A 24,144-nucleotide genomic window follows, 5' to 3' on the forward strand; every position below is an offset into this window, starting at 1 on the left:
GCCCCATAGGACTTAAGGCCCTGCCGACCCTCTCTAGTCTCGCTGAAGATAAATATCTCGGGAGGCTGATTGAGGGGAGGCGTCCCCTTTTATAGGGACACCTGTACTCCTATTGGCTGCAGGTGTGTGCATCATTTTGTCTCAGGCTGATGCTGCCTTAGGGCAGTGGGTAAACCAATAGGAGCAGAGCTCCCCTATGGGGCGGAGCTCCACTCATAGAACTGGAGTTACACTCCGGTAACTAAATCGTTCCGGTGGGTTCCTTTGAGTTCCTCTGAGGTTCTCCTCCTCAGGAATCGTCCTCTGTCTTGATGATATGGAACAACGTGACGTTGAACAGAACCTGGTGTCCATTGTTCCAGCCGTACAGAGCCCGGTCCCTGGCATTATAGTCCAGCATGGACATGTGGAAGTACTGGTTGTGGAAGGGGATGTCTGTGTACTCATAGCTGGAGGTCTTGGTGGAGTATGAATAGTAGACCTTAGCACCAGTCAGGTGAGAGTTGGTGATGTAGAGTGTTCCGCAAATCATAAAGGACTCCCCCGCGTTCCGTTTGGAATATTCCGTGTTCCAGGTTCCGAGGATTTGTAGCGTCTCCGGGTTGAGCTGGCTGATGACGATGTTTCCGGCGTTCTGATTGGTGGCGTAGACGGCCCACAGGCCCAGCTCGTCGGCCATGAGGTCTATGTCGGAGAAGCCTCCCCAGGTGTAAGGGTAGACGTTGTGGAAGCCGGCGTTCTCCAGGGCTCTCTGGGTCACCACGCGGCCCGTCTCGAAGTGGTAGCGCACCATGATGTTGCTCTGGACCTTGTTGTAGTACAGAGAGCCGTTGTACACCACGTGGTTGGTCCCGGCCCACTTGAACGGCAGGTTGTAGGTTCGAGACCCGGCCCCGGAAACAAAGTCTGCTATGGACTTGTACTCTTTGACTATCTTGTTGTTGGTGTAGCCATCCATGTACCAGACCTGGGTAAGAACAAAAGTACAAGAGGACATTAACAATTTAAAGGTCTACTTTGTAGGCACATTAGTCAGAACGTAGCACATGGGTCGTTCCAGCCATTCGGTAGCTTTTGAAGTGTAACTTGGTCCAGATTATTATAATTTTTTACCTAATTTTAACATTCTGTCACAAAAACATGTTAAACTTCATAAAAAAGCATGTTTTCCCATCTCAAGAGGTTAAATAACAAAACGTAGTATAGCAATAAGTGCATATTAAGTGCCAAATAAATTAAGTGTTCATCTTAGATCAGCCATAAATTCCCTTGTGACAGGGGGAATGGAAGCGTGTTGTATTTAACACGGAGTGAATGCAAGCTTCATGTAAAAATGTATATATTTTGTCCATCTATGGGTAACAGGGTTGACGTGTTGATGATCCACTCAGTTTTCCACCACAAAACACCAGAAAATGGCCACAAAGAGTAAAACCAGCTCACCTGCTTTTACGCTATTATTTGACTATTAGACGTTTCTTTTGAAAAATACATTATTTAAAAAGGAATAGTTTAACCTTAAAAAGGCCCTCTTTTCGTGGAACGACCCACATACAAGTCAATTTACATTTTACATCATTTAGTGGACGCTCTTATCCAGAGCGACTTACAGGAGCAATTAGGGTTAAGTGCCTTGCTGCTCAAAGGGCACATCAACAGATTTTTCACCCCAGTCGGCTCTGGGATTAGAACCAGCGACCTTTCGGTTACTGGCCCAACGCTCTTAACCACTAAGCCACCTGCCGCCCCAGAAGGTTCGACAAGCTCTTTGAAAGCAGCAGTATTAGTAGTTAGTCTGATGGTTTATTTATTCATGTTCAGTACCAGTCACGAGTTTGGACACCTACTCATTTCAAGGATTTTTCTTTTTACTATTTTCTACATTGTAGAATAATAGTGAAGACATCAGAACTATGACATAACACATATGGAATCATGTAGTAACCCAAAAAAAAGTTTTAAACAAAATCAAAAATATATTTTATATTTGAGATTCTTCAAAGTAGCCACCCTTTGCCTTGATGACAGCTTTGCACACGCTTGGCATTCTCTCAACCAGCTTCATGAGGTAGTCACCTGGAATGCCCTATTTGTAAAAGACCAAGTCCATATTATGGCAAGAACAGCTAAAATAAGCAAAGAGAAACGACAGTCCATCTGGTTTGCGCTTAGTGGGACTATCATTTGTTTTTCAACAGGACAATGACCCAACACACCTCCAGGCTGTGTAAGGGATATTTTACCAAGAAGGAGAGTGATGGAGTGCTGCATCAGATGACCTGCCCTCCACAATCACCCGACCTCAACCCAATTGAGATGCTTTGGGATGAGTTGGACCACAGAGTGAAGGAAAAGCAGCCAACAAGTGCTCAGCATATGTGGAAACTCCTTCAAGACCGTTGGAAAGGCATTCCAGGTGAAGCTGGTTGAGAGAATACCAAGAGTGTGCAAAGCTGTCATCAAGGCAAAGGGTGGCTATTTGAAGAATCTCAAATATAACAAAAATTGTTTAACACTTTTCTTGGTTACTACGTGATTCCATATGTGTTATTTCATCGTTTTGATGTCTTCACTATTATTCTACAATGTAGAAAATAGTAAAAAATAAAGAAAAACCCTTGAATGAGTAGGTGTGTCCAAACTTTTGACTGGTAGTATATATACAACGCATATTACACCCATAAACTACATCGTCTGTGACTGTCAATTAATTGATTTTACACCCATAAACTACATTATCTATCTATCTGTCTGTCTGTCTGTGTCTGTCTGTCTATCCCTCCCTCCCTCCCTCCCTCCCTCCCTCCCTCCCTCTCTCCCTCCCTCTCTCCCTCCCTCTCTCCCTCCCTCTCTCTCCCCCCTCCCTCCCTCCCTCCCTCCCTCCCTCCCTCCCCCCCCCCCTCCACTCACCCGGTTGTTTCTAGGGGAGGCCTGTGGATCAGTCATCCAGGCTCCAAACCGTGTACCAGAGGTCTTCACCATCACAGGTCCAGTGATCTTCATCAGTTTACCACAAGCTGTTGACAGACCAGACCAGACCAGACCAGACACACACACACAGTACTCCGATTAGATTTCCCCTGACTGTGTTAGTTCTTAACAGCTAATTTCATGCCTCTGACCACTGGAACGCTCCACCTGTTACCTGTATCTAGTTCATCTGTAATCTAGTTAAATCGGCTGCGTCCCAAATGGCCATCCCAGGGATCTGGTCAAAACTAGTGCACTTTATAGGGAATAGGGTGCCATTTGGGATGTAGACTAGAACACACAGTTCCATCTCACTTATGAGTCTATCTGATACACTAAAAAGTACATGAAAAATGTTAAAAGCGTTACGGTATGGGGTGGTATGATAATATCAGGGACATCTGGGACGGGGGAGGCTTTCGCGGGAGGGGATATTGGAAGACAATTGATTCAGATTTAGTGTTTTATTAGTCACATGGACAGTCGTGGTCAAACGTTTTTGAGAATGACACAAATGTTGGTCTTCACAAAGTTCGCTGCTTCAGTGTTATGAGATATTTTTGTCAGATGTTACTATGGTAACACTGAAGTATAATTACAAGCATTCCATAACTGTCAAAGGCTTTTATTGACAATTACATTAAGTTTACGCAAAGAGTCAATATTTGCAGTGTTGACCCTTCTTTTTCAAGACCTCTGCAATCCGCCCTGGCATGCTGTCAATTAACTTCTGGGCCACATCCTGACTGATGGCAGCCCATTCTTGCATAATCAATGCTTGGTGTTTGTCAGAATTTGTGGGTTTTTTGGTTGTCCACCCGCCTCTTCAGGATCGACCACAAGTTCTCAATGGGATTAAGGTCTGGGGAGTTTCCAGGCCATGGACCCAAAATGTCGTTTTTTGTTCCCCGAGCCACTTAGTTATCACTTTTGCCTTATGGCAAGGTGCTCCATCATGCTGGAAAAGGCATTGGTTGTCACCAAACTGTTCTTGGATGGTTGGGAGAAGTTGCTCTCGGAGGATGTGTTGGTACCATTCTTTATTCATGGCTGTGTTCTTAGGCAAAACTGTGAGTGAGCCCACTCCCTTGGCTGAGAAGCAACCCCACACATGAATGGTCTCAGGATGCTTTACTGTTGGCATGACACATGACTGATGGTAGCGCTCACCTTGTCTTCTCCGGACAAGGTGTTTTCTGGATGCCCCAAACAATCGGAAAGGGGATCTATCAGAGAAAATGACTTTACCCCAGTCCTCAGCAGTCCAATCCCTGTACCTTTTGCAGAATATCAGTCTGTCCCTGATGTTTTTCCTGGAGAGAAGTGGCTTCTTTGCTGCCCTTCTTGACACCAGGCCATCCTCCATAAGTCTTTGCCTCACTGTGCGTGCAGATGCACTCACACCTGCCTGCTGCCATTCCTGAGCAAGCTCTGCACTGGTGGTGCCCCGATCCCGCAGCTGAATCAACTGTAGGAGACGGTCCTGGCGCTTGCTGGACTTTCTTGGGCGCCCTGACGCCTTCTTCACAACAATTGAACCTCTCTCCTTGAAGTTCTTGATGATCCGATAAATGGTTGATTTAGGTGCAATCTTACTAGCAGCAATATCCTTGCCTGTGAAGCCATTTTTGTGCAAAGCAATGACGACGGCACGTGTTTCCTTGCAGGTAACCATGGTTAAGAGAGGAAGAACAATGATTTCAAGCACCACCCTCCTTTTAAAGCTTCCAGTCTGTTATTCTAACTCAATCAGCATGACAGAGTGATCTCCAGCCTTGTCCTCATCAACACTCTCACCTGTGTTAACGAGAGAATCACTGACATGATGGCAGCTGGTCCTTTTGTGGCAGGGCTGAAATGCAGTGAACATGTTTTTGGGGATTAAGTTCAATTTCATGGCAAAGAGGGACTTTGCAATTAATTGCAATTCATCTGATCACTCTTCATGACATTCTGGAGTATATGCAAATTGCCATCATCAAAACTGAGGCAGCAGACTTTGTGAAAATGAGTATTTGTGTCATTCTCAAAACTTTTGATCATGACAGTATATGAAAAACGTATCATCGTCAGTTTCCTTTCCTACATTTCCAGTAACAGGTAACAGCAGTAGTAGTAGTAATAGCAGTAGTAGTAGCAGTAGTAGTAGTAGTAGTAGTAGCAGTAGTAGTAGTAGTAGCAGTAGTAGTAATAGCAGTAGTAGCAGTAGTAGTAGTAGCAGCAGTAGTAGTAGTAGTAATAGCAGTAGTAGTAGTAGTCGCAGTAGTAGTACATTTTTTAACTTAATCCAATGATATGTACTGTATATTTCTATGGTTATGGGTACAAAAGGTGCATGTCCATGTAGCCTGTCCTCCAGACTGAGCACTGAGACTGTGCTGTAGATGCTCATAGTCGTAGGCTCGAGTGTGAGCATCTATACGAAAATAAAAATACTGAAAAATTAAAAAATGTTATAATTTTTAGATAAAACTATCCTAAAAATATTCACGTCACCAAATAACTGATTGAAGGTCAATGAAGGTCTACAGTAGCCTCAACGGCACTCTCTGGGGTAGCACCATGGTGTAGCCGGAGGACAGCTAGTTTCCGTCCTCCTCTGGGTACATTGACTTCAAAACAAAACCTAGGAGGCTCATGGTTCTCACCCCCTTCCATAGACTTACACAATAATTATAACAACTTCCGGAGGACGTCCTCCAACCTATCAGAGCTCTTGTAGCATGAACTGACATGTCGTCCACCAATCAAAGGATGAGAGAATTAATCTATTACTGAAAGCATAAGCTACAGCTAGCTAGCACTGCAGTGCATAAAATGTGGTGAGTAGTTGATTCAAAGAGAGAGAAAGACAATAGTTAAACAGTTTTGAACAAATTAATTTATTCTTAGTTTACCTTTCACTTACTTAGCAGCTAATTATACTGAACATAAATATAAACGCAACATGTAAATTGTTGGTCCAATGTTTTATGAGCTAAAATAAAAGATCACAGACATTTTCCATACACACAAAAAGCTTACAGTATTTCTCTCACAATGTGTGCACAAATTTGTTTACATCCTTGTTAGTGAGCATTTCTCCTTTGTCAAGATAATCCATCCACCTGACAGCTGTGGCATATCAAGAAGCTGATTAAACAGCATGATCATTACACAGGTGCACCTTGTGCTGGGGACAATAAAAGGACACTCTAAAATGTGCAGTTTTGTCACACAACACAATGCCACAGATGTCTCAAGTTTTGAGGGAGCATGCAAATGGCATGCTGACTGCAGGAATGTCCACCAGAGCTGTTGCCAGAGAATTGAATGTTAATTTCTCTACCATAATCCGCCTCCAACGATGTTTTAGAGAATTTGTCAGTACGTCCAACCGGCCTCACAACCGCAGACCACGTTTAACCACGCAAGCCCAGGACCTCCACATCCAGCTTCTTCACCTGCGGGATCGTCTGAGACCAGCCACCCGGACAGTATTTCTGTCTGTAATAAAGCCCTTTAGTGGGGAAAAACTAATTCTGATTGGCTGCGCCCCTGCCCAGTTATGTGAAATCCATAGATTAATTTATTTGAATTGACTGATTTCCTTATATGAACTGTAACTCAGTAAAATCTTTGAAATTGTTGCATGTTGCGTTTATATTTTTGTTCAGTGTAAGCCTACAACAACATGACTCAAACAGAGGGGATTGCTATTTATCCTAAAACGCGTGTTTCAATTGGACAAATTCACGTAGGTCCCTCCCCGTTTCGTTGCGTTTACTTCCGTTTAAGAAACGTTTTGGAACAGAATCGGCGGAATGAATACACCCCTGATCCCCTGCACACACAGTTCACTTTCATAGCAGCCACATGCAAACAGCATCATCACTTTGCTCATTGTATAATTCCTTCTCACAACGATATACGCGCTCCTCTCACCTTTTCCCGTCGCTTGTGCACAACACAGCAGCCGTCTGTGACCAGGCGCAAAAAACCTCTCAGAGCTAAACCTTCATACCATAACCGCTAACCGCTACACAGCCTACATCATTGTCACCATAGTAACATTATAGTCAACAAACTACAACTAACGCGTCAGTAAACCCACAATCCAATCCATGTGTACAATCACGCAGTACATTGTAATGTTACAGCAAGCAGTTTAGCAGTTACCTGCAGGCCCTGTGGACAATACATTAATACAACCGAAAGCTGACCTTGACTTGGAAGAGTTGCCTTAGCCAGCTAGCTAGGTGCAAAACGTTCAACTGTTTTGGACTAATGATAACCCCCCGGATCAACTAGATTCAGGCAAGAGTGTGCAAGGCAGTATTGAATAGTGTCACTGTCTGTCACCTTGATTACTCCAAATTAACTCTCGACCTGTGTGCACCTACGTTGTAAACTTTGATTCATAGGCTAGGTTGTAGCAACCTCGTGACGGGTGTAGGGCAAATCCTGTATCATGTAGTAGCCTAAACCTATGGATGTTACATTGAGCTGGGTGAATAGAATATGAATGACAGTCATCCAATATGCTGCAATAGAAATAATTGTCCTCCCTAATCTTGAACGTCACTAACCGCCACTGGTGTGTGTGTGTCCGTGTGTGCATGTGACTCACTGAGTTTGCTCATGCAGTTGCGTAGCCTGTTCTCCAGATTCAGGACCCTCCGTTGTAGTTCCTCGTAGTCGTAGGTTCCTATCTCCTCCTGGATGGCTGTGAGCACCATGGAGAGGTTCCTGATCTCCTGTTTAAACTGGGAGATGAGCTGGGCATCTGTCTTGTACTGCTTCAACACAGGGATCAGAGGCTGTAGGGCCTCCATCTTACCCTTCAACTCCTATAGAGAAGGAAATACAGAGTTCAATTAAATTCAGTTCAACTCCTGGGGAAACATATGGTTCAATATCATTTCAGTTCAACTCCTGGGGAAGGAAAAACACAAGCCCAGTGGACAAAATGTTGCATGGAACATCAATCATTATCATTCTGGAACATCAATCATTATCACCCCTGAACATCAATCATTATCAACCTGGAACATCAATCATTATCATCATGGAGCATTAAGCCTTATCATCCTGGAACATCAATTCTTATCATCCTGGAACATCAATCGTTATCATCCCGGGAACATCAATCATTATCACCCCTGAACATCAATCATTATCTTCCTGTTGTTTTCTGATTGAAGATATTTCATGTAACAAGATTAGAAAATAAATCAGTTGACAATCTGACCATGATGTCACAAAAGATGTTAGTTTGACAGCTTGGTAGCTTATGTCAAAGGGTATTGTATGATCCCTGCAAATGTTCCTCTAATTTTCCTATCAAACCGACTTACCTGGAAGTTTCTGTTGACCTGTGTTTTCCTGTCGGTCTCTATCTGTCTGAACTTCGACCTTATCCCTTTGAACTGGCCTTCCATCCTCATGATGTACTGGAAGTCTCTCTGGGTCCGCAGGTTCAGCACCTCGATGGACTGGGACATGTTCTGGACCTACAGGACAAGAGAAGAAGGAGAAGCATCACATTAGTTGTTCTGCACCTTAAGGAAAGAGAAGAAGTAGAGGCATCACATTAGTTGTTCTGCACCTTAAGGAAAGAGAAGAAGTAGAGGCATCATTGGTTTTCTGCACCTTAAGGAAAGAGAAGAAGAAGAGGCATCATTGGTTTTCTGCACCTTAAGGAAAGAGAAGAAGTAGAGGCATCATTGGTTTTCTGCACCTTAAGGAAAGAGAAGAAGTAGAGGCATCATTGGTTTTCTGCACCTTAAGGAAAGAGAAGAAGAAGAGGCATCATTGGTTTTCTGCACCTTAAGGAAAGAGAAGAAGAAGTGGCATCATTAGTTGTTCTGCACCTTAAGGAAAGAGAAGAAGAAGAGGCATCATTGGTTTTCTGCACCCACAAGATTTAAATGTTTTGGTTTTCTTTTGTTACATTTTTTCCTTTTACTGTTGATTTCTTTTTAATGGCACGGCAGTGGTGGGTGTAATTTGAAGTAAAACATTTTTTTAAATGTATAGCTCATCAGTTGGCGTGGGACGGGCCTAGACCAAGTCCAGCCAACAGTTACAATGCTTCCTCCATTGTGTTTTGGCTTTTTCACCACTACATCACACTCATACTCTGTGTTCCATTATCCGTGCTCCTCTGATTCCAACGATCCTGAAATGGCCTGGTTGAAACTCCCCTAAGGCATGTTTGTACATTAGTGTTAACTTTACCACACTGGACCACAGTGGAATACATAGAGCAACACCCCCTGGCGTGCTACACAGACAGGATACATTTAAAGGCCCATGCTTCATACATTATTGTTATTATCATAGATGAGAGTAATGCTAGTGACGTTGGTTCATAATGTGTGTGAGTGAATCTGTGTGTGTGCATACGTGTGTTGTGTGTGTATCAGTGTGTGTGTATCAGTGTGTGTGTGTGTGTGTATCAGTGTGTGTGTGTGTGTATCAGTGTGTGTGTGTGTATCAGTGTGTGTGTGTGTATCAGTGTGTGTGTGTGTATCAGTGTGTGTGTGTATCAGTGTGTATCTGTGTGTGTATCAGTGTGTGTGTGTGTATCAGTGTGTGTCAGTGTGTGTATCAGTGTGTGTGTCAGTGTGTGTGTGTGTGTATCAGTGTGTGTGTGTGTGTCAGTGTGTGTATGTATCAGTGTGTGTGTGTGTATCAGTGTGTGTGTATCAGTGTGTGTGTGTGTCAGTGTGTGTATGTGTATCAGTGTGTGTGTGTGTGTGTATCAGTGTGTGTGTGTATCAGTGTGTGTGTGTGTGTGTATCAGTGTGTGTGTGTGTGTGTGTATCAGTGTGTGTGTGTGTATATAAGTGTGTGTGTGTGTGTATCAGTGTGTGTGTGTGTATCAGTGTGTGTGTGTGTGTGTGTGTGTGTATCAGTGTGTGTGTGTGTGTGTGTATCAGTGTGTGTGTCCGTGTGTGTGTGTATCAGTGTGTGTGTGTGTATCAGTGTGTGTGTGTGTGTGTGTATCAGTGTGTGTGTGTGTCAGTGTGTGTGTGTATCAGTGTGTGTGTGTCAGTGTGTGTATGTGTATCAGTGTGTGTGTGTGTGTGTATCAGTGTGTGTGTGTGTGTGTGTATCAGTGTGTGTGTGTGTATCAGTGTGTGTGTGTATCAGTGTGTGTGTGTCAGTGTGTGTGTGTCAGTGTGTGTGTGTGTCAGTGTGTGTGTATCAGTGTGTGTGTGTATCAGTGTGTGTGTGTCAGTGTGTGTGTGTGTATCAGTGTGTGTGTGTGTATCAGTGTGTGTGTGTATCAGTGTGTGTGTGTATCAGTGTGTGTGTGTATCAGTGTGTGTGTGTGTATCAGTGTGTGTGTGTGTATCAGTGTGTGTGTGTCAGCGTGTGTGTGTGTATCCGTGTGTGTGTGTGTGTGTGTGTATCAGTGTGTGTGTGTGTATCAGTGTGTGTGTGTGTGTCAGTGTGTGTGTGTCAGTGTGTGTGTGTGTGTATCAGTGTGTGTGTATCAGTGTGTGTGTGTATCAGTGTGTGTGTGTGTGTATCAGTGTGTGTGTATCAGTGTGTGTGTGTGTATCAGTGTGTGTGTGTATCAGTGTGTGTGTGTGTGTGTGTGTGTGTATCAGTGTGTATGTATCAGTGTGTGTGTGTGTATCAGTGTGTGTGTGTGTGTGTATCAGTGTGTGTGTGTGTGTATCAGTGTGTGTGTGTATCAGTGTGTGTGTATCAGTGTGTGTGTGTGTGTGTATCAGTGTGTGTGTATCAGTGTGTGTGTATCAGTGTGTGTGTGTGTGTATCAGTGTGTGTGTGTGTGTGTGTGTGTGTGTATCAGTGTGTGTGTGTGTATCAGTGTGTGTGTGTCCAGTACCTTCTCCATTAGCAGGTGGAGCTGGCCCTCCTTGGCGTCTCTGGAGCAGAGGTTCTGTTCAGGAGCCACCACCGTACAGATACACCTGCCATCTGCATCCTGGGCCGAGGAGTACACCTGCCAGCCCTCCTTAGCCTTGATGGTCTACAACACACACACACACGCACGCACACACACACACACACACACGCACGCACACACACACACACACGCACACACACACACGCACACACAACACACGCACACACACACAACACACACACACGCACACACACACACACACACACACACAACACACACGCACACACACACACACACACACACACACACACACAACACACGCACACAACAAACGTATGCACACACACACACACACGCACGCACACACAACACACGCACACACACACACACACAACACACGCACACAACAAACGTATGCACACACAAACACACAACAAACGTATGCACACACAACACACACACGCACACACACACACACAACAAACGTATGCACACACACACACAACAAACGTATGCACACACACACACAACAAACGTATGCACACACACACGCACACAACACACACACACACACACACAACACACGCACACACACACACACACACACACACAATGCTCAAGTGAGTTCATTACACAGTAAAATGGTCTCTGATGGATATTCCTCCTAACAATAAATAACCAATGCAAGAGTCCCATCATGTGGCCATTGGCTAACACACAGCATCTTTATGGTTATGGTTGTGTCTAAAATGATGTAAAGGTGAAATCTGCACCCCTCGTCTCTCCACACTACAGACGCTTTGAAGGACCAGTGGGTAAATCGATTTCAATACAATCCATTTTTGACAGAATCCCTTTTGATTTGAACATCAAGAAAACCTCCCATGCATATTTGCCCATTGTAGAAGTGCTCAGAAAGTGACTTTTTGGACCTGAATGCCAAAACATTCAAGAGATAAAGGTGCTCAAAGTTAACCCGTTTTGCATACCCCACCATATCATCACTGGAAAAGATAAAGGGTTGAGATTGATATCATTTAAATGCTTACAAACAGGGTTTTCTAACAATTGTATTATTTCTTAAAATACGTTAAAAAATTTAAAGGATGTCATCTTTTAACCTTAAACATCAATTATCTAAAAATGCATAGACTACGATTATTTTTTGTTGTAGCCGACCCTATTTTACATAATCGGAGGTTTCATGTTGTGGCCGCCATCGGTTGAGCACAACATGCTTTTGAATACAGGTTGGGTGTCAAGTTTTGGCTGATAAATGTACTTTCAAATGGTACCACAAAGATGGTTGGAGGTCACACACATCAGACAATGTTGACTTGAATGGGCATATCAGTTGTTTTAAAACGATACTGTTAAAATCCTCCATAGGAAACCTATTGAAATGATAGAAATACTCTATACATAATACAATAGACGTGACCATTTAAGTTGACATTCGATGGTGGGTGGACCGGCGGCCATCTTTGTGGTATTAATAAGAAGTTATGATTTCAATTCAATAAAAAATTCCAACCAGTTGAATTGCGGTGGTCTGAAGGTATAGGTCCATTCTATGAAACTATTTATATGATTGAAATGACACCCATCCGGTATTCAAGAGCATGTTACGTCTCAACCAATGGCGAGCACAACACAAAAACCTCAGATAATGTGAAGTAGGGTCTAAGCTACAACATATGCGAATATGAAAAAAAAAAAAAAAAAAAAAAAAGTGAGTTTCCGTGTTTTTTTAGATAATTGACGATAAAGATGAAAATAATGTCATAATTTATATTAAAAGGTCCAATGCAGCTGTTTTTTTTATTTTTTATCTCAATATCAAATAATTTCTGGGTAACTATTAAGTACCTTACTGTGATTGTTTTCAATTAAAATGGTCAAAAAGAAACAAAAATAGCTTCTTAGCAAAGAGTAATTTCTCAAGCAAGAATTTAGCTGGGACTGTCTGGGAGTGGTCTGAGTGGGGAGGGGAAAACTGAAAACTAGCTGTTATTGGCAGATAGGTTTGGAACTCTCTTTCTTATTGGTCTATTAACTAATTTACCACCTGGTGATGTCACCAGGCAGGCCAAAACTCCATCCCACCAAAACAGGCTGAAATTTCAGACAGTCTTTTCAAACAGCTCTTACACTAAAAGGGCATTATCATTATTTTCACAATTTCACAGTATTATTCCAACCTCATTGTGTGGATATACACTGCTCAAAAACATAAAGGGAACACTTAAACAACACATCCTAGATCTGAATGAATGAAATAATCTTATTAAATACTTTTTTCTTTACATAGTTGAATGTGCTGACAACAAAATCACACAAAAATTATCAATGGAAATCAAATTTATCAACCCATGTAGGTCTGGATCCCAGATGTGCTCAATTGGATTCAGGTCTGGGGAACGGGCGGGCCAGTCCATAGCATCAATGCCTTCCTCTTGCAGGAACTGCTGACACACTCCAGCCACATGAGGTCTAGCATTGTCTTGCATTAGGAGGAACCCAGGGCCAACCGCACCAGCATATGGTCTCACAAGGGGTCTGAGGATCTCATCTCGGTACCTAATGGCAGTCAGGCTACCTCTGGCGAGCACATGGAGGGCTGTGCGGCCCCCCAAAGAAATGCCACCCCACACCATGACTGACACACCGCCAAACCGGTCATGCTGGAGGATGTTGCAGGCAGCAGAACGTTCTCCGTGGCGTCTCTAGACTGTCACGTCTGTCACATGTGCTCAGTGTGAACCTGCTTTCATCTGTGAAGAGCACAGGGCGCCAGTGGCGAATTTGCCAATCTTGGTGTTCTCTGGCAAATGCCAAACATCCTGCACGGTGTTGGGCTGTAAGCACAACCCCCACCTGTGGACGTCGGGCCCTCATACCACCCTCATGGAGTCTGTTTCTGACCGTTTGAGCAGACACATGCACATTTGTGGCCTGCTGGAGGTCATTTTGCAGGGCTCTGGCAGTGCTCCTCCTGCTCCTCCTTGCACAAAGGCGGAGGTAGCGGTCCTGCTGCTGGGTTGTTGCCCTCCTACGGCCTCCTCCACGTCTCCTGATGTACTGGCCTGTCTCCTGGTAGCGCCTCCATGCTCTGGACACTACGCTGACAGACACAGCAAACCTTCTTGCCACAGCTCGCATTGATGTGCCATCCTGGATGAGCTGCACTACCTGAGCCACTTGTGTGGGTTGTAGACTCAGTCTCATGCTACCACTAGAGTGAAAGCACCGCCAGCATTCAAAAGTGACCAAAACATCAGCCAGGAAGCATAGGAACTGAGAAGTGGTCTGTGGTCACCACCTGCAGAACCACTTCTTTATTGGGGGTGTCTTGCCAATTGCCTATAATTTCCACCTGTTGTCTATTCCATTTGCACAACAGCATGTGAAATGTATTGTCAATCAGTGTTGCTTCCTAAGTGGACAGTTTGATTTCACAGAAGTGTGATTGACTTGGAGTTACATTGTGTTGTTTAAGTGTTCCCTTTATTTTTTTGAGCAGTGTATATATAAAACACAGGAAAACCATGTTTCTAACTGTGTTGGGATCAAAAAATTTTGACTGCACTGGGCCAAAACATTTTCTTCAAGAAATAATGAAATAGTTTGTCATCCCTGTTTGTAAGCATTTAAATGATATCAATCTCAACCGTTTATCTTTTCCAGTGATGAAGACGTGGATGTTTCATGGTATGGTGGGGTATGAAAAATAGGTCAACTTTGAGCACCTTTATCTCTTGAATGTTTTGGCATTCAGGTCCAAAAAGTCATTTTCTGACCACTTCTTCCATGGGCAAACATGTACGGAAAGTTTTCTTTAAATCAAAAGGCATTCTGTCAAAAAGTGATTGAATTCTAAATGGATTTACCCCCGGTCAGAGTGTGACCATCTGATGGGCAAATACATTTTCAATCTCTATTCGCCACAAAGTTCACATATCTGGTATGAGACAATCACAATGAATAGAGATCAGCCGAGCAGTGAAAATATAGAAAAATAAAGTGCTGGCTCTCAGACTGAAAGAGTTTCAGGGCATGTGCAGTGTGTTCATTGTGAGGCCGCTTCATTTATTCAGGACTATCAAGTTATGAGTCAGCGAGTCAGTCTCTTGGCATTTGGCAGTTGATGAAACCTGGATCTTTTTTCATAATGCCAAATTGACCAAGGAAAAACCTTACGCTCATAGTTCTTTTCAGTGTGATTTGAAAAGCTTACATTGGAGGCCAGCTTGTCAAGTCTCTGTGGGTGAAATGGTCACTTCCTCCTCCTTGTGCGTACATCTTGGCTGTGTTCCCAATAATCTCTCCTTTCTCCTCAAGTGTGCACTCGTTCACTACCTACCACACATTTAAAAGCCTCGGATTGGTGGAGCGCTAGAGGGAGTTTCCATATACCAGTCATTTCCATTGAAATTAGTGAAGGGAAGTGAACAAGTGTACACTTTGGGAGAAAGGAGAAATGATTAGGACGCACCCACTCATCCCTCCACATCGAGCTGCACCAGATCCAATACGGATAGCCTGAAATACTGCCACTATTACACCCTGACAATGCTTTATGTTCTGAATAGACTGCCACTATAACACTCTGACAATGCTTTATGTTCTGATGAATAGACTGCCACTATAACACCCTGACAATGCTTTATGTTCTGATGAATAGACTGCCACTATAACACCCTGACAATGCTTTATGTTCTGATGAATAGACTGCCACTATAACACCCTGACAATGCTTTATGTTCTGATGAATAGACTGCCACTATAACACCCTGACAATGCTTTATGTTCTGATGAATAGACTGCCACTATAACACCCTGACAATGCTTTATGTTCTGAATAGACTGCCACTATAACACCCTGACAATGCTTTATGTTCTGAATAGACTGCCACTATAACACCCTGACAATGCTTTATGTTCTGAATAGACTGCCACTATAACACCCTGACAATGCTTTATGTTCTGAATAGACTGCCACTATAACACCCTGACAATGCTTTATGTTCTGAATAGACTGCCACTATAACACCCTGACAATGCTTTATGTTCTGAATAGACTGCCACTATAACACCCTGACAATGCTTTATGTTCTGAATAGACTGCCACTATAACACCCTGACAATGCTTTATGTTCTGAATAGACTGCCACTATAACACCCTGACAATGCTTTATGTTCTGAATAGACTGCCACTATAACACCCTGACAATGCTTTATGTTCTGATGAATAGACTGCCACTATAACACCCTGACAATGCTTTATGTGCTGATGAATAGACTGCCACTATAACACCCTGACAATGCTTTATGTTCTGATGAATAGACTGCCACTATAACACCCTGACAATGCTTTATGTTCTGATGAATAGACTGCCACTATAACACCCTGACAATGCTTTATGTTCTGATGAATAGACTGCCACTATAACACCCTGACAATGCTTTATGTTCTGAATAGACTGCCACTATAACACCCTGACAATGCTTTATGTTCTGATAAATAGACTGCCTCTATAACACCCTGACAATGCTTTATGTTCTGATGAATAGACTGCCACTATAACACCCTGACAATGCTTTATGTTCTGAATAGACTGCCACTATAACACCCTGACAAGGCTTTATGTTCTGAATAGACTGCCACTATAACACCCTGACAATGCTTTATGTTCTGATGAATAGACTGCCACTATAACACCCTGACAATGCTTTATGTTCTGAATAGACTGCCACTATAACACCCTGACAATGCTTTATGTTCTGATGAATAGACTGCCACTATAACACCCTGACAATGCTTTATGTTCTGATGAATAGACTGCCACTATAACACCCTGACAATGCTTTATGTTCTGAATAGACTGCCACTATAACACCCTGACAATGCTTTATGTTCTGATGAATAGACTGCCACTATAACACCCTGACAATGCTTTATGTTCTGATGAATAGACTGCCACTATAACACCCTGACAATGCTTTATGTTCTGATGAATAGACTGCCACTATAACACCCTGACAATGCTTTATGTTCTGATTAATAGACTGCCTCTATAACACCCTGACAATGCTTTATGTTCTGAATAGACTGCCACTATAACACCCTGACAATGCTTTATGTTCTGATGAATAGACTGCCACTATAACACCCTGACAATGCTTTATGTTCTGATGAATAGACTGCCTCTATAACACCCTGACAATGCTTTATGTTCTGAATAGACTGCCACTATAACACCCTGACAATGCTTTATGTTCTGATGAATAGACTGCCACTATAACACCCTGACAATGCTTTATGTTCTGATGAATAGACTGCCACTATAACACCCTGACAATGCTTTATGTTCTGATGAATAGACTGCCACTATAACACCCTGACAATGCTTTATGTTCTGAATAGACTGCCACTATAACACCCTGACAATGCTTTATGTTCTGAATAGACTGCCACTATAACACCCTGACAATGCTTTATGTTCTGAATAGACTGCCACTATAACACCCTGACAATGCTTTATGTTCTGATGAATAGACTGCCACTATAACACCCTGACAATGCTTTATGTTCTGATGAATAGACTGCCACTATAACACCCTGACAATGCTTTATGTTCTGAATAGACTGCCACTATAACACCCTGACAATGCTTTATGTTCTGAATAGACTGCCACTATAACACCCTGACAATGCTTTATGTTCTGATGAATAGACTGCCACTATAACACCCTGACAATGCTTTATGTTCTGAATAGACTGCCACTATAACACCCTGACAATGCTTTATGTTCTGATGAATAGACTGCCACTATAACACCCTGACAATGCTTTATGTTCTGAATAGACTGCCACTATAACACCCTGACAATGCTTTATGTTCTGATGAATAGACTGCCACTATAACACCCTGACAATGCTTTATGTTCTGATGAATAGACTGCCACTATAACACCCTGACAATGCTTTATGTTCTGAATAGACTGCCACTATAACACCCTGACAATGCTTTATGTTCTGATGAATAGACTGCCACTATAACACCCTGACAATGCTTTATGTTCTGATGAATAGACTGCCTCTATAACACCCTGACAATGCTTTATGTTCTGATGAATAGACTGCCACTATAACACCCTGACAATGCTTTATGTTCTGATGAATAGACTGCCTCTATAACACCCTGACAATGCTTTATGTTCTGATGAATAGACTGCCACTATAACACCCTGACAATGCTTTATGTTCTGATGAATAGACTGCCTCTATAACACCCTGACAATGCTTTATGTTCTGATGAATAGACTGCCACTATAACACCCTGACAATGCTTTATGTTCTGAATAGACTGCCACTATAACACCCTGACAATGCTTTATGTTCTGAATAGACTGCCACTATAACACCCTGACAATGCTTTATGTTCTGATGAATAGACTGCCACTATAACACCCTGGCAATGCTTTATGTTCTGATGAATAGACTGCCACTATAACACCCTGACAATGCTTTATGTTCTGATGAATAGACTGCCACTATAACACCCTGACAATGCTTTATGTTCTGATGAATAGACTGCCACTATAACACCCTGACAATGCTTTATGTTCTGATGAATAGACTGCCACTATAACACCCTGACAATGCTTTATGTTCTGAATAGACTGCCACTATAACACCCTGACAATGCTTTATGTTCTGATGAATAGACTGCCACTATAACACCCTGACAATGCTTTATGTTCTGAATAGACTGCCACTATAACACCCTGACAATGCTTTATGTTCTGAATAGACTGCCACTATAACACCCTGACAATGCTTTATGTTCTGAATAGACTGCCACTATAACACCCTGACAATGCTTTATGTTCTGATGAATAGACTGCCACTATAACACCCTGACAATGCTTTATGTTCTGAATAGACTGCCTCTATAACACCCTGACAATGCTTTATGTTCTGATGAATAGACTGCCACTATAACACCCTGACAATGCTTTATGTTCTGAATAGACTGCCACTATAACACCCTGACAATGCTTTATGTTCTGATGAATAGACTGCCACTATAACACCCTGACAATGCTTTATGTTCTGATGAATAGACTGCCACTATAACACCCTGACAATGCTTTATGTTCTGAATAGACTGCCACTATAACACCCTGACAATGCTTTATGTTCTGATGAATAGACTGCCACTATAACACCCTGACAATGCTTTATGTTCTGATGAATAGACTGCCACTATAACACCCTGACAATGCTTTATGTTCTGATGAATAGACTGCCACTATAACACCCTGACAATGCTTTATGTTCTGATGAATAGACTGCCACTATAACACCCTGACAATGCTTTATGTTCTGATGAATAGACTGCCACTATAACACCCTGACAATGCTTTATGTTCTGAATAGACTGCCACTATAACACCCTGACAATGCTTTATGTTCTGGTGAATAGACTGCCACTATAACACCCTGACAATGCTTTATGTTCTGAATAGACTGCCACTATAACACCCTGACAATGCTTTATGTTCTGAATAGACTGCCACTATAACACCCTGACAATGCTTTATGTTCTGAATAGACTGCCACTATAACACCCTGACAATGCTTTATGTTCTGATGAATAGACTGCCACTATAACACCCTGACAATGCTTTATGTTCTGAATAGACTGCCACTATACACCCTGACAATGCTTTATGTTCTGATGAATAGACTGCCACTATAACACCCTGACAATGCTTTATGTTCTGATGAATAGACTGCCACTATAACACCCTGACAATGCTTTATGTTCTGAATAGACTGCCACTATAACACCCTGACAATGCTTTATGTTCTGATGAATAGACTGCCACTATAACACCCTGACAATGCTTTATGTTCTGGTGAATAGACTGCCACTATAACACCCTGACAATGCTTTATGTTCTGATGAATAGACTGCCACTATAACACCCTGACAATGCTTTATGTTCTGATGAATAGACTGCCACTATAACACCCTGACAATGCTTTATGTTCTGATGAATAGACTGCCACTATAACACCCTGACAATGCTTTATGTTCTGAATAGACTGCCACTATAACACCCTGACAATGCTTTATGTTCTGATGAATAGACTGCCACTATAACACCCTGACAATGCTTTATGTTCTGAATAGACTGCCACTATAACACCCTGACAATGCTTTATGTTCTGATGAATAGACTGCCACTATATCACCCTGACAATGCTTTATGTTCTGATGAATAGACTGCCACTATAACACCCTGACAATGCTTTATGTTCTGATGAATAGACTGCCACTATAACACCCTGACAATGCTTTATGTTCTGAATAGACTGCCACTATAACACCCTGACAATGCTTTATGTTCTGATGAATAGACTGCCACTATATCACCCTGACAATGCTTTATGTTCTGATGAATAGACTGCCACTATAACACCCTGACAATGCTTTATGTTCTGATGAATAGACTGCCACTATAACACCCTGACAATGCTTTATGTTCTGATGAATAGACTGCCACTATAACACCCTGACAATGCTTTATGTTCTGAATAGACTGCCACTATAACACCCTGACAATGCTTTATGTTCTGATGAATAGACTGCCACTATAACACCCTGACAATGCTTTATGTTCTGATGAATAGACTGCCACTATAACACCCTGACAATGCTTTATGTTCTGAATAGACTGCCACTATAACACCCTGACAATGCTTTATGTTCTGATGAATAGACTGCCACTATAACACCCTGACAATGCTTTATGTTCTGATGAATAGACTGCCACTATAACACCCTGACAATGCTTTATGTTCTGAATAGACTGCCACTATAACACCCTGACAATGCTTTATGTTCTGATGAATAGACTGCCACTATAACACCCTGACAATGCTTTATGTTCTGAATAGACTGCCACTATAACACCCTGACAATGCTTTATGTTCTGATGAATAGACTGCCACTATAACACCCTGACAATGCTTTATGTTCTGAATAGACTGCCACTATAACACCCTGACAATGCTTTATGTTCTGATGAATAGACTGCCACTATAACACCCTGACAATGCTTTATGTTCTGAATAGACTGCCACTATAACACCCTGACAATGCTTTATGTTCTGATGAATAGACTACCACTATAACACCCTGACAATGCTTTATGTTCTGAATAGACTGCCACTATAACACCCTGACAATGCTTTATGTTCTGATGAATAGACTGCCACTATAACACCCTGACAATGCTTTATGTTCTGATGAATAGACTGCCACTATAACACCCTGACAATGCTTTATGTTCTGAATAGACTGCCACTATAACACCCTGACAATGCTTTATGTTCTGAATAGACTGCCACTATAACACCCTGACAATGCTTTATGTTCTGAATAGACTGCCACTATAACACCCTGACAATGCTTTATGTTCTGAATAGACTGCCACTATAACACCCTGACAATGCTTTATGTTCTGAATAGACTGCCACTATAACACCCTGACAATGCTTTATGTTCTGAATAGACTGCCACTATAACACCCTGACAATGCTTTATGTTCTGATGAATAGACTGCCACTATAACACCCTGACAATGCTTTATGTTCTGATGAATAGACTGCCACTATAACACCCTGACAATGCTTTATGTTCTGAATAGACTGCCACTATAACACCCTGACAATGCTTTATGTTCTGAATAGACTGCCACTATAACACCCTGACAATGCTTTATGTTCTGATGAATAGACTGCCTCTATAACACCCTGACAATGCTTTATGTTCTGATGAATAGACTGCCTCTATAACACCCTGACAATGCTTTATGTTCTGATGAATAGACTGCCACTATAACACCCTGACAATGCTTTATGTTCTGATGAATAGACTGCCACTATAACACCTTGACAATGCTTTATGTTCTGATGAATAGACTGCCACTATAACACCCTGACAATGCTTTATGTTCTGATGAATAGACTGCCACTATAACACCCTGACAATGCTTTATGTTCTGATGAATAGACTGCCACTATAACACCCTGACAATGCTTTATGTTCTGATGAATAGACTGCCACTATAACACCCTGACAATGCTTTATGTTCTGAATAGACTGCCACTATAACACCCTGACAATGCTTTATGTTCTGATGAATAGACTGCCACTATAACACCCTGACAATGCTTTATGTTCTGATGAATAGACTGCCACTATAACACCCTGACAATGCTTTATGTTCTGATGAATAGACTGCCACTTTAACACCCTGACATGTCTCTCCACCCTATGGCAAAATGTGCAGAATTGCATGAAATAAACTCTAAAACTTCAAACGTTTCTCTACTCTGTCAAGAGTGGGGCGGCTAAAATATTTTGCTCTCAGGTTGTGGAGGTGCCTCCCAACAAAATGTTGCTTAAGGCCCCCCAAAAGGCCTGGCTCTGATTCCATGTGTGTGAATGGATGCGGGTACGCAGACCTGCGAGCTACTGTGGTCCCTCATGATGAGTTCAGATTCTTTGGTGCCCCCTTCCCCATTAAAGTTGTTTTAGATGGTCTTTCTATTAGAGCCAATAGGAAATTGGTCAGTGTAATTGTGTTGTATAATGATTGAACCCACCATTAAAAAAGACAGTTACTTCTCTGGCAACTTCCAAGAATCAATATCAGAATACAACCATATACAGTGTTGTTGGCAAAGGGAGACAGAGAGAGGAATAGAGAGGGGGGGAGAGAGGGGGAGGGAGAGGGGGGAGTGAGAGAGAGAGAGAGACGAGAGAGAGAGAGAGAGAGAGTGAGAGACAAGAGAGAGAGAGAGAGAGAGAGAGCGAGAGAGAGACAAGAGAGACAAGAGAGAGAGAGAGAGAGAGAGAGAGTGAGAGACAAGAGAGAGAGAGAGAGAGAGAGAGTGAGAGACAAGAGAGAGAGAGAGAGAGAGAGAGAGAGTGAGAGACAAGAGAGAGAGAGAGAGAGAGAGAGAGAGTGAGAGACAAGAGAGAGAGAGAGAGAGAGAGAGAGAGTGTGGTGGTGAACAATCTGCTGACAGACATGACAAGTAAAACGCAGATGTCTGTTTCTCCCGTGTCTTAACAGTCATTAATTAGTGCAATTTAAACACTGCAGACTAGGGAACTTCCATTAAGAGTGTTCTACTAAATTTGCCCCTTGAATGTATAAAGAAAAATGAATTGAAAACCCACCAATGCAACAGTTAAGAGGAGGGAGAAGCATTACATTCCTGTTTCTTTCTATCCCTGTAAAAGCCACTGAATGGCTTACAGATGTTTCAAACAATTAAACAAGTTTCTCCATTCACAGCCCCTCAGAGAAAGCGATTGAAGCTTGTATTTGTGTTCTCAACACGTTGTAATACGAACTTCAAATCACAACATTGTATCAGTCTATCCGCCTAAAACTATAATTATGCAGTTGTTTTAATCTAGCTAATAGCCTAACTCCTCACGCAGTGTCTTGGCGATGAAACAGGCAGTCAGTGGAACTCAACTCACCACAGAAGGATAATAGCTGAACAGCAGTAGAAACAGCAGCGGATTCGGCACCACGGATAGCGCCCGCATTCTGCCCACAAACGGGTCGCCTCCTGTTCCTCTGTATGTTTCAAGCACGTCGCTCAGTCAGTGTGGAGGATGACTGGTGGTTCTGCCTGTTAAAAAACGGTCAAATGCCCGGCTGTTTAACGACTCCAGAGAAAGAGCGAGGGGTAGATCAATGCCATCAGACGAGTAATCACGTTCACCACTGCTCGGAACGCGCGAGAGACAGCACCAGCCGCTCGTGACTGAGCACGACCTGGAAAAGTTTGTGGCAGCAGAACCGGGGTGGTGAAACATCAGCGATGTACAGGGACCTGCAAAGCGGATATGACATCATTTAGGGATACTTGTCTCATCGGCCAGATTAATTAATTTGATCAATAAAAAAGCGCAATTGGGAATTTGTGATAGATAGCCTACAATACAGTACATAAAACATCAAACGTATCGTTATATACATGCGTATAAAATATTGATGGAAAAGAAAACCTGTATGCGAATATTCTAAGTTATTCTATTTAATTAATCACTTACATTTCGCTCAATATGGGGATAATACTACATTTCCCTTAATGCATTAGTTTAACCCTCAAGTTGGTCATAAAGCCTTCAAAAGAAGCAAAACAAATGAAATGTTTGGTGGAAATATACTTGGCTATTCTAAACACTAAGGTTAAAAGAGTAAATGAA

General features: G+C 42.4%; 1 protein-coding gene across 1 annotated transcript; it reads right to left on the bottom strand.

The window, feature by feature from the left end:
* Nucleotides 1–289: 289 nt before the first annotated feature.
* LOC311115284 (noelin-3-like) lies at nucleotides 290–23,478 on the bottom strand (the record flags this gene model as incomplete). The annotated part of the gene is made up of 6 exons (XM_084190478.1): nucleotides 290–967; nucleotides 2,911–3,017; nucleotides 7,580–7,799; nucleotides 8,307–8,462; nucleotides 10,814–10,957; nucleotides 23,410–23,478. The coding sequence occupies 6 exons, from the start codon at nucleotides 23,476–23,478 to the stop codon at nucleotides 290–292; spliced, it is 1,374 nt and encodes a 457-aa protein (XP_084046604.1).
* Nucleotides 23,479–24,144: the final 666 nt, after the last annotated feature.

The sequence above is a fragment of the Coregonus lavaretus genome (genome assembly GCF_964263955.1).
Source record: "Coregonus lavaretus genome assembly, contig: HAP1_SCAFFOLD_2277, whole genome shotgun sequence".
Lineage (NCBI taxonomy): Eukaryota > Metazoa > Chordata > Actinopteri > Salmoniformes > Salmonidae > Coregonus > Coregonus lavaretus.